The sequence below is a fragment of the Lycorma delicatula genome, chromosome 8 (genome assembly GCF_047948215.1).
Source record: "Lycorma delicatula isolate Av1 chromosome 8, ASM4794821v1, whole genome shotgun sequence".
Lineage (NCBI taxonomy): Eukaryota > Metazoa > Arthropoda > Insecta > Hemiptera > Fulgoridae > Lycorma > Lycorma delicatula.
Genome location: NC_134462.1, coordinates 124,349,091 through 124,375,404, shown reverse-complemented (window position 1 = coordinate 124,375,404; position 26,314 = coordinate 124,349,091). Strand labels below are relative to the sequence as shown.

At 28.8% G+C, this 26,314-nt stretch overlaps 1 protein-coding gene across 4 annotated transcripts in view; it reads right to left on the bottom strand.

Moving 5' to 3' along the window:
- Nucleotides 1–26,314, bottom strand: part of LOC142328908 (uncharacterized) — a 411,591-nt gene that overhangs the window by 14,808 nt on the left and 370,469 nt on the right. For all 4 annotated transcript variants that reach the window (XM_075373051.1, XM_075373053.1, XM_075373052.1 and 1 more), the window contains 2 exons: nucleotides 9,405–9,534; nucleotides 5,725–5,877 (listed from right to left, as the gene is read on the bottom strand). In XM_075373051.1, the coding sequence (XP_075229166.1) occupies nucleotides 5,725–5,877; nucleotides 9,405–9,534 (283 nt within the window). The remainder of the gene's footprint in view (nucleotides 1–5,724; nucleotides 5,878–9,404; nucleotides 9,535–26,314) is intronic.

Here is a 26,314-nt window from a genome sequence, read left to right as displayed (position 1 = left end):
CAAGCTGTTTTTTCTTTTTAACACATGTATATAAATCAATTGTAACCTAAAGCTAAATTGGTTATCACATGCATAAAAATAAAACAAAAACAGCAATAAACAAAATCAATATTTTCTAAAATTAGCTTTAAGGCTAGTTAATAAATTTCATAGTATTATTCATTGAATAAAACTATACTAGTAAAAATGGTCAGTGGGACAAGATTACTATATAAAAGGTATATATAAGCAAACACATGAGGTTAAAGTATCATAGATTAAAACCAAATCTACTGGTGGAAGAATAATCTTTAATAAACAGACAAGTGTTTATTTTATTAAAGTAAACTGCTAAAAAAAGTTGATCAAAACTACACTGATTTATTTTTAAAATGTACATACTGCACAGCAATGAATTGAGGATGAATAACATATACTTTCACTTTTTTAATGTTGCAATAATTAAAAAATAAAACTTCATGGAGAAAAATAGAATGAAAAGTATCTGTAATTATTTAGAATTAATCATTCTCTTTTCATAATCATCTAATATGTTTAATAATACCATATTTTTTAAATTGATACAAGAATTTTTTCAAATTTGTCAGTAACCACTGCCTTAAAAATTGAAATCACATCTTAAGACACAAATTAAATTAATTCTTATTAACAATCTTTAAATAACTTTTATATAATAGTCTCTGTTTAAATGAAACAAATATTGTACAACAATCAGAATGTCATAATACTAAGAAAAAACTGAATTATTATACAAAAATTTGAATACTAAGAAAAGATTTGTAAATTACATGTTAAGTATATTATAGAAAGTAAAATATCAGTATTAAAACAGTAAGTCAATAATATTAAAATGAATTGTCAAAAAAATCCAGGAAGTAACTCAGACTATCTGCACATCAGTGACAATAAAAACAGGATAGCATAGGGGTGGGTTTTGTGATACAAAATATTTCATAGAGTTTAATTTTGAGTTCAAAAGATTTATTTAAAGTTTAATTTCTATAACATAAAAAGGATTCTATTAAAATTCCAAAAGTTGTAAAAAGAAACACAGTGCAATTTTGGTTTGAAAAGAAACCATTACAGTGGAACATCTTATTGTGGTAAAATTAAGTTTCATGTAAGCAACAGAAATAGGAATAGAAATAAATTTTCAGATATATTAATTTATAATTATCACATGGTAGTTGAAGAATTTTGTCAAAAATGAAAAAAAAAAACTTGTGGTTTGTTTTAAATTTGATTCAGGGATAATAAAATATTGAATAATTATTTAATTCAAGCTTATACATATATATGCTTGAATGATAGAAATAGATGATTCAAATGAAGTTAGAATGATTTGAATCTGCAAAATTAATATAATTGATTTTGTTGAGCTTGAATTTCCTAACAAGGTTGTATGTATAATATCCTGCACTTACATTAGCTGTTAGTCATACTGATAAGGAAATTGGTTGAATAATATTTCTATTGTTTCAATTATGATTATTATTGGTGTTGTCTGTGGTAATAGATGCTTAAATATTTCATCTGTGAATCTTGTTCATTCATAAATTGTGATTATTAATCATGTTAGTAATGCAACTGAGAATGAGATTGGTAAGTGTCTTATTGATGTAATTACTTACGGAAAGAGTCCTAATTTATATCTTATAATGAATAGGAAAATTGATATTGGTAGGATTAACATTTCTTTATGGTGAGTTATTGATTTAAATTCGGATGTTTTTTTTTCTGTTATTTTTATTGTTATAGTTCATCATGATTTTTTTATTCAAAATCATTTTGGAATGATGATTACTGATGTTATAATTATTCAATTTATTTGTAAGGCTTTTGTTGTTGGGTCAAATGTTGAAAACGGTTTGTCATTTTCAATTTTTTTTTTGTAATTTAATTTTTTTATTTATGTTAAAAAAATAGATTTGTTATAATTATTATTGTTGTTATTATTAGTATGGTGTTTCATATTATTGGTGGTATTTGTAGCATAAGGATGTACATTAATTTATGTAGTTTTTATTTGAAAAATTTTTTTTTTTTAAATTAGCTTCTTTTATTAAGAGTATTCGATGTTTACTATAGTTTGGTTTAAGAGGCCATTTCTTTCAAAGTTCAGTCACTTAATGTATGTATGTTAATTTATATATTTTTTTTTTATGATTTTAACATAAAATCATTTATTAGATGAATAAAATCATAAAATATTACTCTTTCCATAGTAATCCACAAATTTCTGAGCATTTTCCAAAGAATAATCCTGGTTTATTTATTATTATACTAATTTGGTTTAGTCATCCTCGAATTGTATCTATTTTTACTCCTATTGATGGAATTGTTCTTGAATGAATTAAATCTGATGATGATACAATAATTCATAGTTGGGTTAGGTAAAACAGTACCATACCATAATTCAGGTATGGTACTGTTTTTCATCATAGGTTGTCTGCTTCAATTAATCAGAATGATGATTGGGTTTCTGGTTTGATTATGTATGATTCAAATTCTCTTTGGAATTATTTAATTCTATGCCGGAAAAACTTTTGATTTATTCCAGTTTAAGAGGATAACTCCCATTACATTACAATAACCAAACAATAAATGTAAATACTGTAGTAGTTTTATAAATGCTGCCATTTTTCATGAAAATATAGATGTATCAGGCAAATTAAATTACCATTTTACATTTTTAATTTTATTTAAAAAAAATGTTTATATTGAAATGTATATGCAGTTTAAGTGTTTAAAAAAGTGTTTAAGTAAGTCTTGTGAAGTCTCAGGCTGACCATTTCTGAGATGTGTGGTTAATTGAGACCCAACCACCAAAGAACAGTGGTATCTATAATCTATATAAAAGTAACTGTCTTTACCAGGATTTGAACCTTAGAACTCTCAACTTCAAAATCAGCTGATTTGTGATGATGGAATTCACATTTAGTGCAACCCAGTGGGTTTACATAGTGCATTAAGGAAAAGAGAAAAATCATCACTGATAAGATAATTTTGTACTGGGTTATTCAGATCTATAGCACTATTACTAGATTATCGTGATCAGCTTGATAGGTAGAAATTGTTTTTGGTTCAAAATGGTGGGGTTGAGTATGTTGTTAAGATTTTTTTTATTGTCCTATGTTCTTACTAAGACAGCAAAGAATATTAGTTTTCAGTAACATTAGTTTTTTACTGAGATTTTTAAAGATTTATCTATTTTTTGAAAAATGATTTTTTTCCTTATTTTATTTATTTTTAAAGTTTTAACATTTACAACAGTAAAATGTGACATATATTTCAATTTTCCAAACATATTAAAAATTAACTAAAAATATATTTATATTTGTTAAAACTTCTTGCCTATTTTTCTTATATCTTCTCTATTTACTTACTAAAAACTACACAGTTTAGTAATCGCAATAATTTTTAATATCTTTATCAACCTTTTTTTTTGAATCTATTTCCAAAAAATTATAATTATTTATTCCTATTTTATATTTTTAATAGTAATAAATTTGTTTTTTAAATTTTTATTTGATTTCTTAATCATCTGATCTACCCGTTTGGTATATAAATTAAATAAATAGTTTTATTAAACAAAATTTTTATAAAAAATACTTCAGAAAATATCATATCATGTTATTCAATTTTATCATTTATTTGAACAAATATTTTCAGATTTGGATTATATCAATAATCATTCATTAAATGCAAATCTTTTTACATTATGTATTGAAATATGTGAAGTTTGATGACTGTGCAGACACATGGCCATTCTCAAGGGCAAAGGTATTGCAGTTCTTGCAAGTAATGGATCATCAAGACTTGCATCCATTCTCTTTTTGGAGATTTCAATTAAAATAAAATATTTAGAGCATTCTTATTTATTTTTACTTCCTATTGTTCAGATTAATAGAAAAAACATTTTTAACTGGGTGGATTAAATAAATAACAAAAAAATGTTTATAGAAAATGTACTAAGTTAAAATGTGGAATATCAGTCAACCAAAAGATAAGTTCAAGTTGGGCTAACAACTCCAGAAGCTAGAATAAGAGCTGCTTCTGAATTTAACTGGAAGAAATATTAGCTTAAATAAAGTATGCATAGTCATCAAAAGATAAAAATAATTAGAAAAATTATTCATCTCATCGGAAAACTTGGGACAAAAAAATTGAAGAAAGATTACTTTCAAGATTATAAACAAAATTTCATTTTTTGTCCTTACATTTTCTTCTTTCTTTAATTTTAATGGCATTGTTGTCAGAGGCGCTACAATGCTAAGCTAATAAGGAAGTTATCAATTTCCTGCTACTACTAGTTATATTAAGCATGTAACTCATAGTTCATCTTCCCTATCCTTTATCCACACTGTTTACACTGAAGTGAAGTCGCCACTCACTCCTAATGTGTTGCCATCATAGTCTAAACTAACACCACTTGTCACACATGTCACTTGACTCTGTGATTTGATTCCCTGACCCTCTGACACTATTTTAATATATCACTTATATAATAATGACTAGCCAGCCATATATACTATAATCATTTTAGAGAATGTTTCATAACTCTTGCTCCATTTTAAATTTAAAATTACTGTCAAGATATTTTGAAATTTATCAGTTTGATAAATAAACATATTTAATTATTAAACAGATACGTAAATATCTAAGAATAAACTATATTGATTTATGATAATTATTTAAGCATATTTCATACATAAAGATAGCAACTGCTTACAACATTATATAATAATGTTTTATATGGAATGAACCATAAAATTATAAAAGTCTAAACATAAGTGTGACAATAAAAAAAAAGAGGAACCTGCTAACTCACAAAAATTTTAGTTTTAATTTGTGACTGTACTGCCTCAAAGTAGTTCATGGTTATGTCTAGTTACAGTTAGTTGTTAGTTACAGTTTGTCAGTTGGTTTCATCCAATCTCTCAAACTAAAATTCCTGAGAGAGGGATATTTGTTGGATCCCTCCAAGACCAATAAAATGTCCATTCAAATTCATTTAATTACACTTTTGATTTATTTTGAACTAAGGTCCTTAAAAACATCATAGTAGCTAACTGGTCACAATGAAGACAAATCAACCGCTTATGGGTTAACTAAAATAATTGTCTAAATTTCCCCTACACCAGATTAAAAAGAATAAATAAAACTGTTTTCAAAGAAGAAATTTCAGAATGTCATGAATTTTGACCTTTTGTAAAATGAAACACCATCTCCTAGTAAATATAGTGATTTCAATAAACATTTATATACAATATTTTTGTATTCATGCAATTTAATGCAAAATAAATTAACACAGTAGTTTTCTATTAAAAAATAATTCTATATATACATACATATGTTTTTAAATTATAAATACTTTAAATTTAATTGAATAATTAAACATAGATAGTATATCCTAATTATTTATTAAAAACAAGAACACCAAATGCATTATAAGGTAAAACGGATTAAAAAAAACGAAGTATGTAATATCAGAATTATGATCTCTCAAAATGCAAATACATATTTGAATAGTAAATAATGCATGCTTTTTTTAATGCTATACTTATAATAATAATAATAATAATAATAATAATAATAATAATAATAATAATAAATTTAGAAAATAATAATATATTATTGTTTTTTTTATTATTACTATTAGTATGAATAATCAAAAGATAATTTTCTATTAGTATGAGTAATCAAAAGGAAAATTTTTATTACCTTTCTTGCACTTCTTTTGAACAGTTTTAGTAGTTTCACAGTTGGCAGTGGCTGGAGAATCTTTCTTTTTATCTTTTAAAGTAAGAGTCCTAGTACGGGTATTAGTCTTGGTATCACACTCTGACCATGGACCTTTTTCATAACGACAAGCTTCTGAAAAAAAAAACAATGCTATTAATTTAGGTGCAAAAAATAAAAGTGGTACAAAATATAAAATCGTAGATGGATAAAATAGAGTTTAATGAATTGGTTCCAGATATCATGAAAGTTACTAATACTGCCTCTGATGTTGAAACTTTTGATGATTAATTGTCATAACGCTTGTGATATAAAAATAAAATTAATTAACCAGAAGTTTTTTTGTAACTTGATTTTCCAAAGTTTTTCTGATCTTAGATGGTATATTTATCGTTGAATTTTTTTCTGCACACCAGACTTCCCACTGACCATCTTGCAATTCTCCAATACATGATTTTCATTGTACACTCATTCCTGGTTCTTCTAGGTCTATCATTTTAACTCTTTCTTGTAATGTGAGATCCAATCCATCCATTGCTTGTTTAGGTAATCTGTAATCAGTCAACTGTACAAATCTACATCAAGTCAGTTGTCTTTACTTGATATCCTCCATAATCATAATATCCTCCATGTCCATCAGTTGTCTGCCTTCATTCCTAACTCTATCCACTCATGGAGTCCTTACTGATCATCAAAGTGTGTGTCAGTAATTGTCCCTCTGATCCATAAACTACTTTTAATTATTGTATTATATATGTTGTACTTCTGATCTCTGTTTATAAGTTTACTCCACAAAATCGCATTCAGACATTTTATTCCTCATTTTTGCCAGTATTATTCTTGCTCTTATCCCTTTTTCATTTATCCCTGCCTTAAAGAGTATTATTCCCTGCCTGAGTATTATTCCTCTTCTTTCTTTTTCTGTTTAGACTCTCAAACCACCATAAGGTATTACTTCAGAGGATAAATGAGGATGATATGTACGAATGTAAATGAAGTGTAGTCTTGTACATTCTCAGGTCGACCATTCCTGAGATGTGTGGTTAATTGAAACCCAACCACCAAAGAACACTGGTATCCGCAATCTAGTATCAAATCCATATAAAAGAAACTGCCTTTACTAGGATTTCAACCTTAGAACTCTCAACTTCGAAATCAGCTGATTTGTGATGATGAGTTAACCCCTAGATCAGCCCGGTGGGCTGAGTATTATTCCTAAAGATTGTAAACTGCACAAGCTTAAACTTCATCTGAATTTTGGATTTTAAATCCAATGCCTCTAAATATTTTGTTTTTAGGATGTTCATTGTAAGATTCCAGTCCTCATAGGTTTATTTTAACATGCAAATCATGTATTCAAGATTTTCTCTATGTACTATTAAAACTGTTTGATTACCTGCGAATTGGTACCTGAAAATGGTTGTGCCTTCCAATGGTATTTCCATCTCCAAGCATATTTATTTCCATTTTGTGAGTGCAACTTTAATATATATTTTAAATAAAATTGAGATTATACAACTTGGTTTTTCATGCTGAATGGTGTTGATAATCTGTTTCCAACCTTAGACTCTTTAGACAGAATTAGCATACAGGTTTTTAACACTCCTGCTATTAAAGTCTGATTTATATTTGTAATAGTATTTCCCATAGTTTACTAGTGGGAATATTACCATACGCTTCAGTAAGATCCAGAAAAAAATACATGTGTCTCCTGATTCACTGCCGATCTCTTTTATATTATGTTTCATGATAAATATATTGTCAATGCAAGATTGTCATTGCCTTTCATCTTTTCTAACACTATCTGTCAATTATTGATAGAACTATTTGTGTTATTTAGCAGTGTTATGACATGAACAAACATCTATCTTCCTTTCAACCATATAAATCCTGCAAATGCAGAATTGTGTCAGACAGAAAATTTTACATGTTTTATTACTAACTACCTAGGACCTATACCGCACAAAAGGGAAACTAAAGGGAGAATATGATGCCTTACCATAAATCCTTTTACAAGACATACATTGGTTGGCTGCATAACTAGTACCAGCCAATACGTTAAATAAAATATTCTAAATCATTATTGTAGTTTTTGGGAATATCAAAGAAATATAATTACTGTGTATTTCATAGTATTTTCATAATTATTTAATGAACAAATATATAAATAATATAAAAGTATGTAGAACACTCTTTGATTATTAAATTTAATTAAGTAGCTAAAAATTAGCTTACTCTTATGTTATACTAATTCTGAATGTCTTTTGATTTTGTAACAGCTTACTGTGGTACAAGTTGAAGGTATCCTTGCATTATCTATGTAAGTTCAGCCAAGAGAAAGTTTCTACTGCAATATTAGGAGTTTTAAAAGATTCTTTACAAATATGTGAGTGCAATATAATATTTTGTGATTTAATATAACTATCAAAGCTTTGATCCATATTTATGAGTATATTGCAGGTATAACCCTAGGATAAAATAGAATCTATTAAAATTATTTACAAGTTATACTAGTGTCTGTGTAATTTATTAATACAACTTTACACTAAAATTATGCATAATTAGATCAGGCTACATGCTGACTGTGAGGAAAATATTAAGCAGATAAATCTGCTGTGTAAAGCAGTAGAACTACTCCTCAACTTTGTCGAACTATAATAAATATATGCTTAATTTATTATGGTTATTCTAAATTAATTAGCAACAAATGACAAATGGCACCAAAACAATATAAAAATTGAAGAAGAAATGAGAGGTCAAACTTATTTTTCTAAATACTTTTTTATACTGATGAATTAATGATTGGGTATAGGAATTAGTTTTAAATGTCTAAAACTTAATGCCCAATCTATGCATTAAGAAAGATCTGAAGCCTAGATTTATCTAAAAAATATTTCAGCTTCAGGTTAGGCTCTTTGTAGATAGATGTATTTGTTTTTACTTGCATTGTAAAGTTGGACCATCAGATCCACTCTTCCACTAAACCACAAAATATGAAAAAAAAAAAAAACAAATTACATTAAATATAAAAACATTAAAGAAAATTTGAAGCATCTGGAGAGGTTGTGCAATTCTTAGAGAGGTTCATTGATGTAGCCACCACAATCTAATGACTTACAAATTTTGAAATACAAGTTTTGCAATAACTTTACATGCTCCAATATCCTTTGGAGTGATGCAACAGGTGTCTAGATAAAAAATAACTGAAGGCTATTTCAGTTATTAACTTAACTTCCCCTTAAGTGAAGGGGAATTGGGTGGATAGCGAGTAATAAATAATTTAATCAACAGATGGACCACAAAGTGATATTACAAATTCACTTGAATAAGCACTTTATGGCTCAGGTTTCCTCAAAATTATTTGGGAGATCAGAATAACTTTACCCTGGATTAAAGTAGCACATTTGATATCAATAATTCTGGACTGACAAGCTCAAATATGGAGCTGAAAAAAGACGTTTCCTCCAAATAATAAAACACCACCTAAGAACAGGCTGCATTTAGAAGTATATCACTGAACTTTAAACTGCTCTGCAAGATCCCATTAGGGATTAATTTTATGGCCTAAAATTTACTTATAAATAATTTATTTAATATAAAGAATTTCACATTCAAGAAAGAGGATTATCAAGAAATTATTATATTTCAAGTAAAACAAATACCCTTGTTGTTCTTTGTGCCTCTTTCACTACGAACAAGCACTTCTCTTTCATCTTCTTCCCAGATTTCACCTTCTGCCACAACAACTACAACCAACACCAGCAAACCAGCAAAGACCCCACTCCACTTCATCTGTTAACAGAATAAAATAAACATTTATAAAATAAAATTGAATCTAATCCATTTGCATAAAAAACTTTTGAAAAAAAATGCTGAGTAAAACATGCATAAAAAATAAGTGCTGAGTTTGTGTCTGTTTACAATAATACACTATTCAAGTATGTAGAATTCATGATATCAAGAAAACAACATATGCTGAGAAAACAATAGGAAAAATATATCATAACTTTACTGCTACAAATTACTTCAGTTGGAATCCCAGCAAAAATTAGCAGAGGTAGGGTCAAAGAGAAAGATTACAAGTTCATTAGTGTAAATATGGTCCACATCATCATAAAAAAAAAAAAAAATCAATATTTTTAATTTCTTATTCCAGTTTAAATGAGTAGAAAATAAAACAGTAAACTATAGCCTGAAAACTTATATAAGGATAACAAAAAAAATATTGATGATATCTGATTGCATAGGAAATTATAATTATAATCATTTTACATTATAATTACATCAGTATTTATCTCAGTATCATAATTTCTTAGTTAGAATTTACCATCTTTATTAGAGTGGATAATAAGATAAACAAACAAAATTTACAAGAGAGAATGTTCTTTAAAATAACTTTACATTATACTAGAATGAAAAGATATAAATCATGTACAGTTTCTAAACATCATACACAGAAATGACATGGTTTAGACTACAAGAAAGGTATAAATTCAGAAACTAAAACGTTATATCTACTCATAATTAACTTTGTGTCATAATGATTAGTAGTGGAAAATTACTTCTGAGTATAAACAGAGACAGTAACATCCAGTTTCATAAACTTTTACGACTTTGTAAAAGTCATGTAATAACTATGACTGACTGTCTTCACACGTAGGTAATAAAACACATGGTTAGTTGTTTTCAAAGAAAAAAATCAAAACTATATTTTATGAAAAGAAAAAGGTACATTTAAACATACAAATATCAAGCTTTAATTTTATCAACTGCTAAAATAATTTGCTGCTAACTATACCAAGAGCACACATGAAATTGTGCACAACTTTAATGATCGTAAAAGAATCATGTTTTTAATGTGGCACTAGGCAATTGTATTTACCTTACTTCATACCAACTATTTTTCAGGATCCTACTCTGTAAGAGACTTTAGATTTTATGATGGAATCATAATCAGGTTAGTAAGGACCCATTTTATATTCACCATTTAAAATTTACTACAGGTATAAATTAATTATACTCTATTTTTTTTAATGAATTTTCATCATGGGAAGGGGGTTGAATCAGTTCTTTTAATAAACCAATCATATTTAATGAATTGCAAAAATTAAGGGTTAAAATCATGTTTCTCATTTTAGAAAAAGGAAGCAATTAAGGTTATGACATAAGTAACATTTATTAAATATAATAAGCATTTATTAATGTAATAACAAAATGTTAAAATTGTATAAAAAATGAAAAGTTTTATATTTCCCAGCAAGAATTTATTATATTTACCAGCATTAACTTGTAACTTATTTCCATAACAAATAAAAAAATACATTAACAATTAACGTAAACAGTGTAAATAACATTTTATTGATTCTTATAAAATAATAATTTTTTTTTTTGGGAGGGAGGAGGTGGAAATGAATTTATGCATGGAGTGTAAGGCTCCCACTGATGGTCTTATCAAAAAGCCATCAGTAGACTACCGGCAAAAACACTCCGCTTTCTATCAGGACTCGGTCCAGAACCCGTTTTACATATTACTTCAAGCCAAGTCCTATTCTAACCTGAGAAGGCTACCTAGTTGCCTAAGACTACCTAGTTTTGACCTGATTCAGAACTATCTAGGTTGCCCTTCTTGACCCTGAAAATATCCCGACAAATCGAGCCACACTCTCCCAGTTGCTCAGATCCTGGAGCATCATTGCAACCACATTTTGGGAACTCAGTGCACTGAGATCCGTCTCTAGTGTTCCTTGATCCAGTAATAATAAAAATATTTATGAACCTTTTTAAAAAAAAATGGAATTAAACTATCCAAGTATAAAATATTTTTTTCATAGCAGTGATAGATATACTTTGTTTGTATATGCAAATTTTCTTTCTAAATATTCATAAACAACTCAAAAAAGTAAATAAACTAAAAGTGTTTTAGAGTTTGATAAATCATTTTAATAAAAACGAAATAAAAATACTATATTTCCAAAATTATGATTGATTATGATTCTACTTCCTTGTACAAAGTAAAGGAAGCATTGTGATAGCGAAAAATTCTGGTTTTCAGATTTCAAGAGAAATATCCATTTAGGCCATCCCTGAATCCATTTTGACTAGTTTTGACGTGAGATACGTATCTCTCACATAACTTAAAAATGATTAGGCGTAGGATGTTGAAATTTTGGATTTAGGACTGTTGTTAACAACTAGTTGTGCACTTCCCCTCTTGATTGCAATCGACTGAACCAAAAGTGTCCAAAAAAGCCCGAAATGCAAAAAATTTGGATTTTGGACTTCTTGATAACTGCAGTAATGATCCTTCATTGAGAGCTTTTCAGCGATGTATCATAAGTGTTACTTATTTTCATTGGTTCCAGAGTTATAGCCAAATAAATGTTTATTTAATGAAATAATTGGATCTTACAAGGGGAAGGCACATCGGTTTAATCAGACTTTTTTAAATTTAAATACATTGATTTTTTTAATAATTGTTAACTTTTTTAAAATAAAATTACGATAAATAATAATTCAACAATAACAATAAATACATTTTTTTTAAATATGAAAAAATATCAGGAGTTATTAATTTAATAAAATATTATGTACTTTTCAATTAAAAAAAAAAATTGTTTATGTAATTCAATAGACGTACAAGGAATTCATGTGGTGTCCACATCAGACTGGTATACATACCAGTCGTAAGTAGACCAGTAGTTCTCAAACTATGAATCACAAAAGTTTTGATAAACATGAGATTAAAAATGCTAATCAAATTAAAGAAAAAAATTATTCTTGTAGGAATATTAATATTAATAACCATTTAACATAATCATGAATTATTTAATGACATACAACAACCCACCTGTGTGAATTTGTGTTTTTTTAAAAATAAGAATTAAAATATTTTATGTTGAAACGACCTAAGATTTAAACTGCGTTCGTTCAGTTCAAATAAAACGTTGTTAGCCTAGAGTATGCATCATCTAGTGTCATTAATTGTTATTTATGCGATCTATTTTTTTCCACCGTTAGGTATTATTTCAGGGGATGATATGAAATGTCAATTTTGAGCGGGATCCGAACCCATGGTCTCCGGATGAAAGGCCGAAACAATACAACTCGCGCCACGGTGGCAGGCTATGCGATCTACTTACATTGTTGTTTATTCACGCTACATACATTTTTGTTATAATAGAAGTATATTTTATTTACGCTAAGCCCGCTGAAATGTAGGAGTCATCCAGTTTTAAAGAATGAGATCGTCACTCAGTTTACAAAAGAGATTAACTGTACGATTAATATCATTAATCTCAGAGAAAGCAACCCTGACAAGTGCCTATTGTATATACAATTTTTTTAACGTAACACACTTATAACTTATAAGTAGTAGTGAGAAGGACAGAGCAAAGTAACAAATTAATATAACTCATTCTGTAATGAAACCATATGTTATAGAAAAATCAAAACTCGGGTTAGACTACACATAGATAATAAATTGTGATAAAAATTGGTAGTGATAAAAATAAAGAAAGGGGAGAGGCAGAATAATATACATACACAAGTTCAAGAGTTTTGATAATGTAATCACACTGGAACTAGAAAGAATAAAATAAAAACAGAGAAAAAGAAGAATAAGAAGAGGTTTTCTGCTCATCGTTCATAGAGTGCACAGATGTCTGTGAAAGAGATTTATTTGAGGGTTCAGATTGTATGGGTAGTTCTCTCGTCTTTTAAACTGAAATAAGTGGTAGAAATGCTTGTTCCATTTCGTCCATTCTGTAACGTCCCAGTCCCTTATATTCCCCCACTACTACAACAAAATCCACGGTCGGTTCGACTGAAGAAGAGTAATACCATGTATGTGCTTTAAAAGGGGGGAAACATACCATCTGGACCCCTCGTCCATCAAACTGTCGCCTCCAATCGATGTAACACATACACACCACATCGCTTCATACTACCGTCGAATAAAATACGTACAGATACAACAACACATTGATTGTTACTATAGAGACAAATATACAAAAACACACTAAGTAGTACGTGTGTAGAAATACAAACGCACACACACGAAAGCACACAATTCTATACAACCACCTATTCACCCCTTATCTCAAGTCCCAGCTAATTTTGGCAACATACCAACTGACACATTCTGCTATAAATCACGTGTTTCATATAAAAAAAGTAAACCAAACAAAAATTATGTTCTTTTAATTTTATTATTTAAAATGAATTATTTTATAACGGTATGTATATTTAATAAACTTTATAAACGATAATCTATTTTTAAAATAAATAAATAGTAATTAAAATTTATTTAGTTGTGCCTGTATAGTTATCCATTTAGGAAAAGAAGTGTGTACAATAATACAATAGTGTATCTTCTACAATAATAGCGACATTTTGGACCGGATTTTTCTGTTTTTGCGTAGTACCAGGTTATTGCAAAAAATTTATTAACATTTCTATTTTTATGCTAAAAGAGTTTTTCATAATTTTTAACCTTTACTTTCAATTTTGATTTTTTTGGTTCTATGTCTTTAATTTTATTATCCGAGAAGGGAGCCTTTTGCACAACCTATAGGAATTAGGTAAGTTTTATATAGTTTACTTATCGTATTATTTTAACTTTTATATTTAAAAGACTTCGTCTGCGATATTAGTTTTGAGTTTTATTTCACCTTTTTGACTTTTGTTTTAATAAATTTTTATTATATGAATAATATTAATTTTACACCTTAAAAGTTTTATTATTTTTGAGTTATTTTACCGTTTTACTAATAAAAATTCCGGGCGATGATAACGCTCAGGCGTTTTTTTCGCCCCAAACAAAAAAAAAAAAGAAAAGAAGTGCGTTTTTATTTTTAAATGGTTATCCATTTAAAAATCAAAGCGTTGGCGAGCGAAGCGAGCATAAGTTGGGTTGAGTTGCATTGTATTTATAAGAAGTGTTTATATCTTTAATATGGAGAATGTTTAAAATGACGTATAAGTAATTGGATAAAAAGTGGCAGGGGGCGTAAAACGAAAAAAGTTTGTTTCTGTAAGATAAACAAAATATTTATTACTAGCATCTCCCGTTGCGGTATTGACCGTTCTGTATGAGTATAGAACTTCAAATATTGGAAATTGTTTTTTAATAATTATATGTGAGCTCTTACAGTTATCGCTATTCAAACTTACCGCATAAAATCGATTAGCTTCCCAGGAAGAATTATAGCTTCAATGATATTGTTATGCATTAGATCTGTATTCTGTATTTTTACAAAGATTGGAAGGTACAAGATTTCATATTATAATTGGAAAATCAATTTTTTTATTTCAGTATATGAGGTGGAAATCATCCTTAAATTTAATAAAACATAATGTAGTTTTTGAAGAAGTCAATATTGATATCAAAATTCAATATTCCTCAAACCATCATAACTTTGTTAAGTAAATAGTAGTTTAATTTTATTATCAAATTAATTTTTTTACTTCTTTGTACGAAGTAAAGAAATTACGGTGACAGCGAAAAATTTCACGTTTCAGAAAAGGAAAAAAATCGTAAATCTGAAAACCGAAATTTTTCGGGATTAGTCTATTAATCGCGAAATTCGCACATTAAGTCTACCGAGGCATTTACATCGGTAGCATCCCAACTGAGGCCTGACTGATGACTTTGAGATGTAATCAGTTAGAGGGTCAAAAGAAAAAAGACAACCTCCATTAAAGCCCATCAGGGCTTAGAGGGCTTGGAACGGGGAGGGGGGGCGGTGGCGACCAGAATCGTCACAAGGTGGGTGTCTTCTCCTACAGGGTGTTGGGATGTCCTGAATATGTTGACACAACCTGAAAAGAAAGTAAAAAAAAGATTGGAGTTTGCAAAGTGGTTGGAAGGGAAAGATGATGTTCTGTTGTAATGACAATCGGTTATCAGACCAAACCTATTTTCAGGTTTAGGGAACTGTTAACAAACAAAATGTCCGCTTTTGGACGACAGAGGCACCACAAATCGTGCATGAAAAACAAGAAGGCCCTAAAGTAGTCGTTCGGACAGATTTATCCAGTCACGGATTGATCATTTTCGACGACACACTTAATTCTCAAAGCTATTTTTTATGTTAGGAAATGACTTTCTACCCAAACTGCTTGCGACTGAGTTGCCTGTAGATATTTAATGATTTATGCAAGATGGTACATCCTCCTCACACCGCTAATATTGTGTTGGAGTTTTTAAATTCAGTTTTTGTTAATCGCACAATTTGAAATCGCTGCCACAATGAAGATTTTTTTTGTCCATCTTTGTGCCCCAATTTAAATCGTGACTTTTTTTATGGGAATATTTAAGAGAGAAACTTTTCTCGTTAAGACGTATAAATCTTACGGACATGCGTGCGCGGATAGTTCAGTTATGTGAAGAAATTCAGGAGGACTTTTGTCTCAGAGTCATCAAAAAAGTACAAACTCGCCTTAAAGAAGTTGTTAGGCGTAACGGCGGCCATACTGAACATGTCATGCAGTATAAGAACTTTCCAAAAATACTGTATTTGATATGTAAAGTTTTAATCGCATTAAATTTAAAAATAAATATGTAATCAAAAATTCAAATGTGTCAACTTATTTGTGCGCCACCCTGTAAAATCTCTATCTACACTTTCATACAAATATTTTCAAGAATTTCTTTCTAACTTTTAAACCTAGATTTGTTACCATCAGACTTCTTTTTGCATTACTTCGTCCTGTGTTACTGTAATATCTAACTAAACAAAAGGAATTTATTGTATTGACTTTCCTTAATTTAATATACGTAATTATTTATTAACCACCTTTCTTTTACATTTTATTATCTTTGTTTTGATGTTATTTATTCTTTTTAAATTGAATTTCATCAAAAAAAAAAAATAAATCTCTGTCATTCAGTATTTTTATAAATCAAGTTTTCTCCACAGATTCTAACATTTCTTTCAATTCCAATATTACTTCTGTAAACGAGTTGAAAAGCAACGGTGATAGAAAAATCCTTGCCTCATTACTTTTCGAATCAGAGGTTTGCTTTTTTTTTATCTTCTACTCTTCTTACAAACGCCATATGATTCGCATATAAATTTTAAATAATTTCTTTTTCTCTACATTTAAATTCAAATTTCCTTAAAATTTATTATATTTTATTCCATACTACGTTATCAAATACTTTCTCAAGAGCATATAGATATCATAAAGAAATTTTATACATTTCATTTACGTATGTTGTTAAAATTTTGTAAATTTAAAATTTTATTTTTTCTTCTTAAATCAAAATATACGAACAATTTTATGCAATTAAAGAGATATACAATTATTACAGGATTATTTTTACGGGACTAAAGGTAATACGATTAAAAATTTTATTATTTAATCCCATAAAAAAAAATTAAAACAGTTTGAGAGTAATAAATCCTATTCTGTTTAATATTTTAAAAACTAAATGCACAAATCTTAATACAAATGTTATAGTTAAAAATAAATATTTAAAAAAGAGAATCAGGAAAAATGAAAATACTTTAATACGTAGAAAAAAATTTTCTTTTATAATAATAAAAAAAAAAAATAAATAAATAAAACAAATTAAGGATACTATGTATAAAATATTTGACTTACGGCTGGTCATAATGTAACCCCGATTAATCTCAAGGGTAGCAGATATAATGACTGTCGGGATGAAACTGTGGTTCCACCTTTTTTTTAATCAATTCATTAAAACTGAACAGTGAACTTCTCTCTGGACTGTATACAAAATAAATATTCTGCTTTAATTTCCCTTCCTATATTATATTATAGGGTAGATATACACGTTTTGCTTGCTAACGTGTTTTTCATACGTTCTATATTATGTTTATCTACATTTATAATAACATAAATCTTTTAATAATTCACAACCGAGTTTAGTTGTGGATGCTACCAGAATATTTTACTCAGCATCATTTTTACCCTATCTAATCCTAATAACTAGTCATTTAAGAGATATTATGGAATATAATTTTAATTAAATTAATTAGTTATTTTTATGAATAAATTAATGCTTAAAGATAAATTAGGTTTTATTGAAATCAAATGCTTAAAATTTGATATCATTTTTTTACATTAATTAAAATTCAGATCACGGATATTCAACGAAACGATTAGAAAAGCTGACAACACAGTTATAGGACATTCCCGTCACGCGGCTAAATAAATTTCCCGTCACGCTTTTATCTAAATATAATATTTTTTCGTTTATTTAATTTAATGAATCTTACTATAGCGCGCGCGTGCATATCATATTTATTTCGCGTGGGTGTGGCGGTACTAGCGGCGACGGTCACTACTAACAAAACTAAAGTAATTTCACAACTTACATAGTACATTTGCATCTAAATCGGTTCAGCCACCGAGCTGCTACGATGGAAAAAACATACATACACCCCAAATATATTACACTCCTAAAACTGAATTAATTATTACATACTGAATTAAAAATACTTTAATTTTTCAAAGGTCTAAATATATTGACTAAAAACAGCTGTTTTTAATTTTTACAAATTCATAAAAATGTTTTGTTAAGTTTGTTATTAATAAAAGTTGATTTTTTTCTTTTGTTTATCATAGACTTTATTAAATCAATATTCTCAGAATAAAATTTTCTACATATTTTGATAATAAAATTTACGTATTTATTAGTCATACAACAAAGTTATGGTATTTCAAATTTAAAAAAAAAAACGTTTTTCATTACCAATTTACTTTGGATATCATAAAAACTACGAAAAATTCAGTACTGGGACATGTTTTATTCGATTTTACAGGTCAAAAAACATAAGAAACCATCAAGTTTACCCCTAATATAGTGAAATTTCAGCGGGGAACTGAAATACGCATAAATTTTTCGCTAGCCGTAACTGGATAACAAAGCGTTTTCGGACATACTTGTATTCACGTTTTCCTTATTTCAAGCTGTAGAATTAGTTTTCAGATTATTTACCTTTCCTTTTGAATCACTAGCCTATATATATAGGCTGTAACACTCCCGGTATCGTAAGGATTCCAACGCGGGGTCATACATCTAAATCGGTTCAGCCGTTGAATTGCTACGGTAAAAAAAATATACATACATATATCCTAATTACATTACATTCCTTTTTGAGCAGTCGTGTAAAAATAAAACGCTCGCACACATTATGATTTTTGATCGAGAATGTCAACATTAAAGTGGATTGCCGAGTTTTTGAAACGGTATGGGAAATTTAAGGAACTAGATCATCTGACAAAATGTTCGTGAATTTTGATATAATATTTTGTAAAATTTACTTATAAATAAATTCGATAATGATCTGGAAACTTCCCAACGCATGTATTGTTCAACAGGAGATAATTTCCAAACTGTACACGTTTCAAAAAGATTCACCATCCACACAAGTGAATAATTTATTTATTAAATATAAATATAAATATAAATTTCATATAAATACTGAAAAAGGTAGAACAAAAGAGAAAATGAAAAACTAAAAAAAAAAAAAAAACGCAAGAAAGAAGAAAGGACAGAGTATATTATTCATTAAAAAATTAAAAAGGCGGATGAGAAAAAGGGAGTTACTGGAATCTAGAAACGAAATAAATCTTTCTTTTCATGACAGCAACACGGCATGGGTTACAACCTCATGCTACGTTTCGTAGCGGGTAACACGAAACACATCTGAATTCTGGTGCTTGCAACTAACCGACCGACCAACCCCTTTCTGTCTTTTTCACTAGTATTTTTAAGACATCCTAGTTGTCAACTCTTTTCTTTATTTTTTACAAGTCGTATTCTTCTAACAACCAACAACAGATTCAGCGTACATGTTTATAAAATAAACGAGTTAGCGAAGTGAAAAAATATTTAATAAAAAGTATAATAATAAAGGTATTTCAATTTAAATTCTACGTTGCATAATATTTACGTTTACCATCATATTAAATTTAATGTAATTTAATATATTAAAAAAAAGTATTACGAAACACTTCTTTTTTTTAATATTATTTACGCAATTCAAAATAATTTGTAAAAAAGCATCTAATTTATCATTTTTTAAGTATAAAACCGATAAACTAGTGTTTAGATTAAATAAAATTAATTTAAAGATATTTATGTTCGTAGTTGTTTCTGCAAGAAACATTTTCATTCTATTTGTAAGTTATTATTGAGCGAAGGAAAAAAATTAAAAATCGTAAAATAAATTTATTTATTAATAAACGTTCAGGATAAGTGATGAGAAAAATATTATTAAAAAAACTCAGTCGCAGTAAGTGCGTCAGAAGGGCGGATTTCAAGTTTTAGTTAAGAAAGAAAGGATATTTCACTGTTGTAATGATTTTTGAAAATAATATCGCTTTCGATATTTTTGTATTTGATATAACTTAAAAGGGCCATCTTTTAAGTTTTTACAAAAACAATGAAGGAAAAAATTTTTTTTTTTGTACAAATCGTTTTATTGTTTCTCAAAATATTCGCCTTTAAGATTTATATTTTTTTACATGCGTTCAAACTAATTCACGAAACATTTTTTCAACTCTGAAGTTCATACCTCAAAAACATGGTTTTGTAGTGATTCAGCAGCTTCTTGAGGTGATAAAAATCGCTGTTTTGTTTGACATTTGGGAAAAAAGAGGTTTTTAGACGATAAATCAGGTAAATGCGGGCAATGAGACATTAATTCAATGTTTTTCTCCGCCAAATAATCAATTGTTTGACGTGCTGTGTGAGAGCTGACATTGTCATGATGAAGAATGATGTGATGTTTTCGGTTGTTTTTCCTGATTCTATTGATGACTTCTGGCCAACAAATAGTTGTACACCATTCAGCATTAACTACTCTTCGATCCTCTAAAGCAATGGTTGTTACATGTCCAGTATAACCGAAGAAACAAGAGATCATTTTCTTGGAAGTGTTTCGCGAACGAACCACTTTTGTTGGATTTGGCTCATCTTAGAACACCCAAACAGTTGATTGTTGCTTAGTTTTCGGCTCGTATAAATATATTAAAGTTTCATCTTCTGCTACGATGATTTCCTTGCATTAATTGACACACTAGTCTGTTTTTGAGCTTCAGTCAAGTTATGTGAAATCCATCGGGAACAGATCTTTTTCACAGCTAAATTTTCATGAAAAATCGAATGAACTGTAGTCTTCGATATGCCTAAGAATGGCTCTATCTCACGGTAAGTCACATGTCGATCCTCTTTAATCATGTTACGCAGAGAATCGATGTTTTTTGGAACAGCAACCGATTTTGGTCGACTTTCACGAAATCAATCATTGTTGATTTCATGACCACGACGAAATTCTGCAAACCAATTATAACTAGTCTTTTCTGATGGTGATTCATTAGCAAAAGTTAAACGAAGCGATTTGAGGTAAATTTGATGTATTGGGACCATTGAGAAACCAGCTTGCAATTGGTGGTACTCGCAAAAATCTAATTTTAGCTTTCTAACATGTTACACTTCAAATTATAGCATGTTAACGTATGCCCTTGAAAACGTATTCACAACCCCTTTTTTATCTCTAACTCCGGTTTCTGTGAACCGATTTGCTTGAAAATCTTTAGAGTTCTATTTTTGTAGGGTTTACTTCATCCTGCCGTATTTCATCAAAATCGGTCAAAACGTTTCTCCAGTAGATAGAAAAAAAAGAAAATGTATCTAAATGCCACGATTTTTGGCTCTAACTCTGGTACCTGTAAACCGATTTCCTTGAAAACCAATTAAACTCTTATTTCTAACAGGTTTATATCATCTCTCTAGTTTCGTCAAAATTGCTTTCGTAAAGAGGACGAAAAAATCTTAAACATACAGTCATAATTACATAGATATTTATATAAACATTGCAGAATTATGTTTAGGAGAAAAGTTCGTCCACCTTCCCGAGACATCTTAGAAAATCTGACCGGGCGCAGTAGCGATTTCTACAAATTCTTTGGTAATTCGTTAAAAGCAAATAATATCTAATAAGTATTTTTTCTATCAAATTGACTTCTGAATAAAGTTAATGAAATCAATATGAAAAAACGATATTTAAGGTGGAGCATATATTTTACTAAGTTGACGGGATCATTCAGAAAATCTTTAAATTAAATTATTGAAGGAAAATAATTTCTTATCTATAATTAAATATAAAATATTAAAAAAAAATTCATTTCAGTTTTAAAATAAATTAAGGATTCGTTAACATTATATTAAGGTCACAGACCTGTTAAAAATAATTAAAGATATAATGTAGTTATGAAAAATCTAGATTTTTCGAGCTTTTTTGACTGTTAATGAACAGTATAATTTGTTTCATCAACGCAACTCTATTAAAAAAAAAAAAAAAAAAAAAAAAAGCGTTCGTTAACAAGTCAAAGTAATGGCACTCTTTAGAAATAACTCTTTTTAAAATGCGCGTTTAGTTATTTAACTCATACTATAATAATAAAATTTGCTATTTGCATATTTAAAACAACTTTTAATGTTTACAAAAAAATTAAAAGCCGAAACGTTAATGATGTTCAGTAACGTTACATTCTGTTTTAACACTAACCAAACGCTGTTTTAACTACAACAGAAATAAACTTTTTGACGTAATTTTAACCAAACAGATAATATTAAAAATTAATAAAAAAATCCCTTTCGGCACGCCGAAAGGCGGAGGTAGATTACACTGGTGCTAATTAAGGAATAAAAAATATTTCCACCTTAAAGTTAAGAAAAACTTCAAATTTACTCAATATGACAATGGTTGCATGTGAAAAAAAATTTCACATATTTAGCATACGACAAGCCTCATTTTGTTACAATTCCAGCAACATTTTGGTCATCTATTACCATAAGGGTTAGTCATATCAAAAATTGTTTTAGGTATGTTTATAGAACTAACGACCACTTTAAACCGATTCGATACTGTGCCTATTAAGGGAGGTATGATTCTTTTTTTTCTTCGAAATCCCATTTTTCAACCCCCTAAGCCAATGGTTGGTGATATCAAAAAAACTTTACTTACATAAGTTTTAGGCCCTTATCAAAAGAATAGTAAGAACTTTAAACGAATTACATATTTTACTTAATAAGAAATTTATAGCGATATTTTGTTTTTTTTCGAAAAGGCCCTCCCCAAAACCACCCCATGGTACGATTTTGGCCGTTAAAAAACTAGATGGAGATTTTTGGACGAGTTATTTTTAAGGAACAATTTGAAAGTGATTGGCGCGAAATTAACGGCAGTTATCGTCTTCACGATAAACTGAGATATATATATATTAACCATTATATACATATATCATATATATATATATATATATATATATATATATATATATATTAACCATTATAGACATGTATGAATTATATATATAAACCTTTGAGCTGACGGTAGTTTTGGGGTCTGGGGGATCTGAAACGCGAAGATATGTCGAAATTTTCCGGAAGTCGAATCATGGAACACATTACAATAGGTTTCTTATGAAATCTACCTAATAATCGGTTTTATTGTATTATAGTCTTAAATTAAAATGAGGAAAAAATCAAATTTCCTTCCAAAGGTTTAAAAGAGAAATTGGTTTTATTACATAATAACAAATTATATGAACAAAGGAAATAAATTGAATAATATTTAGGTAAGTATATATGGGAATATGAAACTACGTAAAGAAGTTTCGTATTTGTAATTAGCGGTTGTGTTTTTTTATATACCGGGTGATATTTAAGTATGGAAACAGCTTTATACTGCATATCTGAGAGGTTTTTGGAGGCAGAAAGAAAGGAGGTTCTACTTAGTCAAAAAAAAATATCTGCATAATGGCGGGTTTTTAATATTTGTCCGCCATATTGAATCAAAATTAATTTTTTTTAATAGGAAGGACATAAGACACATGATTTCTATTTAGTTGATTATGAAATTAAGTGATTCAATATGGCGTATCCAAGGTAGCGGAAAAAAATAAAAACCCACTATGATGGAGATTTTTGTTTAACTATATAAAACCCCGTTTCTTTCTGTCTTCAAATACCTCTCAGATATGGAATATAAAGCTGTTTCAGTACTTATATATCATCCAGTACTTAGATTGGGAGGAGGTATATGTATGGTGATTTAAATTTGGTTGGTTTTTATCTTTTTGTTTATTTTAAGAATAGTTTTTATATTTTATTTTAATGCCCGATTTAATTTGTTTGTGATTAGAAACATTTATACAGAGTTGTAAGAAAAATTCTTAATTTTCTCTTAAACTAAAACTAATGCACAAAATTAAAAAAAAAAAGTCTTAAACTTTACAGCGGGAGCTGAAAGATAGAAGTTTTCTTTTAGTCATCAGTTAGTCGATGATGGTTTGATGATATTCTCAATTCCTTTCCATTCTGTGCTGTAAAATCTTTTAACCTCGACATTTATTACATTATTTATTATTACATTCTGCCACAATTTTCTCTCCTCTCCTACTAGTTTTAAAAACTTTTCGTTTCAAATTTCATCGAATCGCCTAATTTCTAGCATCCTTCCGTAGCAGGACTTTACGAACACCGCTATTATTTTTCTGTATTTCCTGTAGTCTGTAACTAAGATAAAGCGCTACATTCCATAAAAATATTTACAAGAGTTTATTTCTAATCCTTAGATGTATATTTGATAGAAGACTTCATTTGCATGAAAGCTTTTCTACCTTGAGCCAATCTATTTTTAGTGTTTGCATTGTTTTGTCCATCCTTTGTAATTTAATAGCTAAATCCTGTTCTTTTTGCATATTAAATTTTAGTATATCAATATTTAATTCCTCATTACCCTAATTTCTATCAAATTTCATTATCACTTTGTTTTACTTTTATTTATATTCAGACAAATTTTCTCTTAGCAATATAATAAATTCTTGTTATAAAGTATTTTTTTTTTTTTTTAAATCTCATCACCGAATCTTAACAACTTTGTTATTTCTCCTTAGACATTTTAATTTCAAATATATATTCAGTTCCTTGATCACTTCTTATATACGTGGAGACATACTAAACGCTTGTCTCATTCCTTTTTGATTGTTTTTATTATTTATTTTTTTATTTATAAAAAAACGTCTTTTTTATTTCTTTTACTCTTACACTGCTGATATAATTGTTGTACGATTATAAATTACACTTTTACTTTCTCGTTTAGATAGTGCTATAACTGCAGAAGGGAAAGTACAGTAATCGGTCCAATTGTGCATATGCAGTTTTTACCGGATCTTGACATTTTGACCTAAGGAACTCAAAAAATCGGATAGAAATTTTCCAGATGTTAATGTTTGTATGTGTGTTCAGTGTTGGCCTCTAAATAACCTTACATCTCCAGAAGTGCTGGACCGATTTTTAATAAAAATTGGACCGATTACTTCTATGTACGGGGCATTGATGCCATTAAATTTTCAACTTAAAGGTCAACGGGGTGAGGTTGTAGAGCAAGGTCACCCTCAGTATCTCGAGACTTATCCTAATTAACGTCATATTTTCTTAGGCACATTTGTTAATAATTAAAAAATAACAATATTTGCCAAAAAAGTCAAAAAAGTCTTGAAAAATCGCACCCCCGTTTCAAAAACTTCCATTGTAGTCGTCTGCTACATTGTGACGTCACAGGTGTGCGGTAGAATTAAATAAATGAATAAAGTGTGAAAAAAAATAACACGGTCTAGCCGGATGTCGAACTCGATCATCCGGTTGACTCTGTACCTGATGCGTTAAGCCTCGCGGCTACATGAATCTGCCGACCGTACAAACGAAATTTGTTGTATGAAAGTTGTGAAATTATGTTAGCTTAGTAGGACCGACCGTCGCCGCTAGTACCGCCACACCCGCGTGAATTAAATACGATATGCGCGCGCTCTTTAGTTAGAATCATTGAATTCAATAAACGAAGATATATTATATTTAAATAAAATTATAAATAATTTAAATTAAGTTGTGTGTGTAAGCCGTGCATCCGAAACACGAAACAACCCACAGTTGTAGGACTTTCCCGGAACGAGGCTTTAGCTGTGTGACGGGAAAGTCCTACACAACTGTTTTGTCAGTTTTTCACTATTTTTAAGTTAGAATTTTCTTAAAATTTTGAACATTTTAATTTCATTCTATAATATTAAAAGCTCTTTTTTTATTTTTATATCGGCTTTCTGAACTTAATTTGAGGGCTAGGATGATGTATTTTGTATCTTACCTTTTTCTGGAATCTAACTGGTCGTCACCTATACACTTTCTATCATACATCCTGCTCACTTATAAATTATATATGGATATTTATTTTTTATGCATGAAAATTAGTTGAACTGATGACAATAGTTCACATATCTATTTGCTTCTTTCTTTTCGGTTTGATAATTTAATATTTTTTTGGTCGATAATTAAATTTTTAATTTAGTTTTCTTTGGTTTGATAATAATTTAATCTTTTTAAAATGAGAGGTATGTAGATTATAAGAATTATGACGGTTATTTTAGTTTATGTTATTTCATCACGGAGAGAACGATTTTTATTCCTCCAGGCTCTGCTAAACCAATTTTAAACCTTTTTTATAGATAAAAATCTAAATCGCTTTATCTTTGTTTTTTA